Source organism: Hipposideros armiger, unplaced genomic scaffold (assembly GCF_001890085.2).
Source record: "Hipposideros armiger isolate ML-2016 unplaced genomic scaffold, ASM189008v1 scaffold_1074, whole genome shotgun sequence".
Lineage (NCBI taxonomy): Eukaryota > Metazoa > Chordata > Mammalia > Chiroptera > Hipposideridae > Hipposideros > Hipposideros armiger.
Genome location: NW_017732424.1, coordinates 18,608 through 23,873, shown reverse-complemented (window position 1 = coordinate 23,873; position 5,266 = coordinate 18,608). Strand labels below are relative to the sequence as shown.

The following is a 5,266-nucleotide window of genomic DNA, read 5'->3' as shown; positions in this document are numbered from 1 at the left end:
AAAAAAAAAAAGAAACATAGTAAATAAACCCTGCCCCCTAACTGCTCTAAAGTAGAAATATCTGAAATTGAGAGGGCAGGGCAATAAAAGGGATTTTAAAGTGAATAGATAAGTGGCAAATAATATTCATACAAACTTATTTAAAGGAGAAAATAGAAAGGCAGTATCATGCAAACTGTTGAGGTGATGAAAATACTCCCCCCAAAAAACGGCCATGAAACAGGGGAAACATGTTTGACACAACACTTGATATGAAATAGCAATTAGACAAGGATTTGCAGACACAAGGTACAAAAACACCTTTCTAAACGTAATAATTCAGAATAGCAGTGGACAAAAAATGATGTCTAAGATGCCTCAGGATAACGAAAATGTAATGATTGAACTCAGGCAAGAACAAGACACAATCATCTCAGAAGTGAGTAAACTACAAAGTGACCGAAGGAGAAGAGATCTGACAGAAAACATAATAAGGGACACTGAGGAGAAGAATAAAAATAATCAAGAAAGTGAATATGCAGAGGTTAAAGAAAAAACAAAACAATGTTATGACTTTATGTTTTAAGACTCTTGAAATAATTGGTGAAAGTTACATATTCCTTAAGCAACTAATACATGGATGTGTGACATATAATCCCACAATAGCCCCAAATTATTAGGCTTTTAAGAATTCTCTTAAAATATCTGCTTTATAAATATAGTGAAAACCGAAGCCAGTTTAGAAGCAAGTGACCCAGCCCCACATGGTTTGCCCTGAACTTCCATTCGCTCAGATGCCTACCCTCCCTGTCTTTGGTTAGTCAATAGGTGTGCACACAAACCTAAGCTAAGATAATCATATATTCCCTCCCTCGCCACTGTTAATTCACCAAGGATAGGCCTAAACCGGGCTTATGAAGATCCTTTCTTGGGATTCTCTCTCTTGTCACAGAAATTCTAACTATAAAACTCTGTGGCTGTCAATCAGGTAGACAAGGTGACACACAGAGAGATGTCGAGATGACGAGAAAGGCCTCAGAAGTTTCCAGGTGCTCATCCTGGGGCCCAGGTGCATCTCTGCCCTCTCAGAGCTCTGGTTGTTCAGCTCCCTTCGATTCCATGAGCTAATAAATTCCCTTTTGTCTAAGCTAGGTAGAGTCTAAGTTGAGGTGGGTGTTTATCGCTTCAACTTAAAGAATCTTAATATAGTAATATAATAATAATAATAATAATAATAATAATAATAATAACCTCTTGCTGTCGTTCTGATACTTCTTCAAGTGTGCCCTTTGGTTTGCAGAGCTCAGGAGTGACAGCGTCTAACATCTGACGGTCCCTGTCTTTGTCCCGTCTTGCCTCTTGCTTGGCCAGGTCTAATGTACTTTTCAAGTTATCTGTTTCCATAACTGCCTTCGCTTTCATTGCTTCAACTTTTGTTAAAGATTGCCTGAGCTTCTCAATGGTTTTGTCCTGTGAGGGTGTGAGGTAAAGGTTGGGGCAAATGGAGACGACTGTGATTAGATCTCTTCTAAATCTAAATAGGCCGGCATGACATGTGATAATCATGCTTCTATTCCTTCTTTTGTTTTTTAAGAGGTAGATACATGGAGAAGAAAAAAAATTCCACAATTTATGAGTTAAGAGGACATTTCTCCACCATCATACTCATCACTGAACACTTTTATAAACTAGGCACTTGTGTTTTAAAGAGGTTTAATAAGTGTTCCATGTCCTCAAAAGTCTTACAGTCTGTGCTAGTTAAATATAGAAATATAGAAAATAACTGGCTCTGAAGTAAGAGAAATATTGCTGGTAAACTGGCAATAAAAAAGTTGATAAATAAGTAGGGCACCTGTGATTTAAGACATAAAATGTATGTTTGAAATATTATAACTGAAGCTTGAAATAGAGAAGGTCCAGAGAGGAGCCCCACAAATGACTAAACCTTTTAACTATTACCCCAACAAGAAAGACAAAAGTAAGGCTAAAATAAAAAGCAAGGAATCTAGAAGTTACCTTTGAGGAATAGAGAGGGGAATACATGGGATTGATAATAGCTTTTTTTTAAAGATTAGTGATAGATTTGCAGGCATCAAAGCTTATTATTATATATGCTTTAATATGATCTATTCTTTTGAATGTATGTAAAATAATTTTAATGTGAATTTTTTTTTAAGTTCAGTGAGAAACATGCAGCTAAAATATTAACAGACCATAACAAAGTTTAAGTGCATTTTTGTAAGCCTCATTTCCTTTACTTACTTTAAGGACATTTACTTTTGTCAGTTGGGTTTTCATATTTTTATTTGACAATTTCAAATCACTGAGCTGTTTCTGAAGTTTCTGAATTTCCTCCTCTAATCTCTGATTTGTAGCAATCTGCAAATTCTGCTTAATTCTCAATAATGTTTGTTGCTTGTTGTCTTTCTCTAGCTGTTTAAACATCTTGTTGTGTTCTTCTGTCTGGGAATTCTTAGTCCTGGAGTTTTCCTTTGAAGAAAGCAACAGTGTTGAAATAAAGAAGTTGTGTTTTAATATGATGCTCTACACTACTATAAGATATACTCTAGACTGATAAATTGCAGACTTAACAATACTTACATAAGTAAAATATTTTTTACCATAAATATGCATTATTAAACTAGTCCAAAAAATAAAATATCACAATAAAAGTGATGACTCGTTGAGTAGTGATGACAGTTAAGTAGACAACTTTATTATTAATAACACCATTATGGAGGGTAATCTACTTTACTCAAAGTCTTCTGAATTAAATATTAATCACATCTAAAATATAAATCTAGACTGGTGTTTGACCAAACATCTGGGCACCATAACCTAGCCAAGCCGATGCATGAAATTAACCATCATACAAAAAATGAAGAATAGAATTAAAATTTTAGCCTTCAGATATGCATCACAGAAGGAGAGAGCATAGAAAACGAAGAGAAGCATGAAAAAAAATAAAAAGAAAATAAATGGAGAGGGGAAAATATTGAAATAAATGATAAAATTTGACAGATGACAGACAAAAAGTTCTTAAAGTGCCAAACAAGAGAGATAAAGAAAAACCATATATCTAAGCACATTATAACAAAGTTTAAGAACATCAAAGCAAATGAGAAAACTCTAAAAGCTTCCTGAGAGAAAGAGTAGATCACCTACAAAGGAAAAAGAATCACATTGATATCAGACTTCTCAACAGTAACAGGGGATGCAAGGAGATAGTTTAAAAGAATTTCATGAAGAAACTTTGAAACTAGAGGTTATATTCAGCCAAATTGTCATTAAAATCTAAGGGTATAATAAAAATGTTATCAGGCACATGTGGTGTCAGAAAGTTTGCCAGACAAAGATCCAATTGTCAAAAACTTGTAGAAATGCTCAAATAAGGAGAAAAACCCAGGAGGATGCTGCAAGAGATATGTAACTCAGGGTGATAAAATACCTTGGTCAAGTTTAGTGGTTGTCTAAAAATAATTAGGACCAAGTAAAAGAAAACAGAGAAAATATATTCATTCTAACAATCCAGGAATTTAAAATTTAGAGAATAACAACATAATTGGGGGCTGAGGTCAGAGACTAAGGGACATGACATTTTTGTAAATATTAAGTAAACAAGAGTATGGCTCATAATTAAAGAACACCAGCATAAGAATAAAAACAGGATATATAACTTTAAAACCAGCAGTAAAAGGAAATTAAAATATATGGAAATTAATTGCAATAAATGTAAATGTGTTAAGTTCACCAATTGGATACCCTCTGATTGGATTTAAAAAATATAATTATATACTGTCTTTAATCACAAAGACAGAGAAAGGCAGAAAATAAAAGGATAAAAAGATATATCACAGTCAGGCAAACATGGACCAACAGAAAATTGCTTTGGTAACCATAATTTCTGAAAGTGGAGACTGTAAAGCAGTATTTTATAAAGGGCAAAGAAAAGAAAATGTTTCATAGTGCTTAAAAGAACAAGTCAGCAAAAGATCATCATAAGTGCTTGTGCTCCAGGAGCCCATAAAGCTAAAACTGACAGACCTGCAAGGACAAATGGATAAGTCAAAAATTATACTTGGAGAATTTAGTATACCTTTTCCAGAATCAAGGAAACAAAAATAATCAGAGATACTGACAATCTAAACCATGTGAATAATACAGAAGTTTACACCCAACAAGGAGAACACGTTCTTTATAAGCACACGTGAAACAGTTACCAAAATAGACCAAGTATTAGGCCATGGAGGAAGCCACAATAAATTACCAAGGATCATATCATATTTCTGCTATGTTGGAATAAAATATAATTCTTTTCAAAATCCCATACATTTGGAAAATGAAAAACGTATTCCTATATTTAAAATTAAAGGAACACAGTACATGTCAATATTTGTGGGACAAAGCTAATGTAGTTCTTGACAGAAAAATTATGGTTTATATAAGTGCTGTTACCAAGATACTTGAAAGGTTAACCATAAACCAGTGCTTTTATTTTTCCTAGTCTCTTCCTTTCCTTCCCCTTATTTTCTGAACAATCCAGTCCTAAAGCCATTAGCGGGGCAAAATAAGGTAGGCAGCTACACCAGAATGAGAAGTGAAAAGCTGTGGCTCACAGCAGGCCTACAGAGTCCAAGCTGGGCGACAGAAGTGTCCTCTGAGGAAAGCTGCCCTGCGGAGGAATTGAGAGCCTGACCAGGGTGAGACGAGAGCCCACATGGACAGGTGACCTGTCATGGAGTCTTAGTGCCTGAACAGGATGAGGAAAACGTGTGCACAGTTCTGGAAATCAACAAGAACAAGACAGGAATCCACACAGCAAAATGGGCAAAGGAAAGAAATGAGCAAACACTAAAAAGCCCAAAGACTATAACATACATGCATACATACATACATACATACATAAATGAAATGCTCCGACTCATTAATAATTAGAGAAATGCAAATTAAATTAGCAATCATTTTATACCTGATGGAATGGCAAAAATTAGGAAGCTGGTTAATATCAGGAGATGACAAGAATGTGGAGATTGAAGAGCCCTCTTGTATCTCTGGTGGGACTATTGCTCTGGGAGAGCCATCTCACTGTATTTAGTCAAATTAAGTGTGCATGTCTTATGAGCTACCAGGTTCAATCTCAAGTAAACATCCCTAAGAAATTCTCTCACAGGTCCATACGGAGACCCGTACGGGGATGCTCCTAGCAACGTTGTTTGTGGTGGCAGAAAGATGAGGTAACTGGGGTATTCATCACCAGACGAGTGAACAGACAAAACATGGCAGATGT

General features: G+C 35.2%; 1 protein-coding gene across 1 annotated transcript in view; it reads right to left on the bottom strand.

The window, feature by feature from the left end:
• The window catches only part of LOC109376250 (coiled-coil domain-containing protein 170-like), a gene marked incomplete at its 5' end in the record, with an annotated part of 17,822 nt that overhangs the window by 1,377 nt on the left and 11,179 nt on the right, over positions 1–5,266 (bottom strand). The window contains one exon of the mRNA XM_019632107.1: positions 2,242–2,469. Coding sequence (XP_019487652.1) covers positions 2,242–2,469 — 228 coding nt within the window. The remainder of the gene's footprint in view (positions 1–2,241; positions 2,470–5,266) is intronic.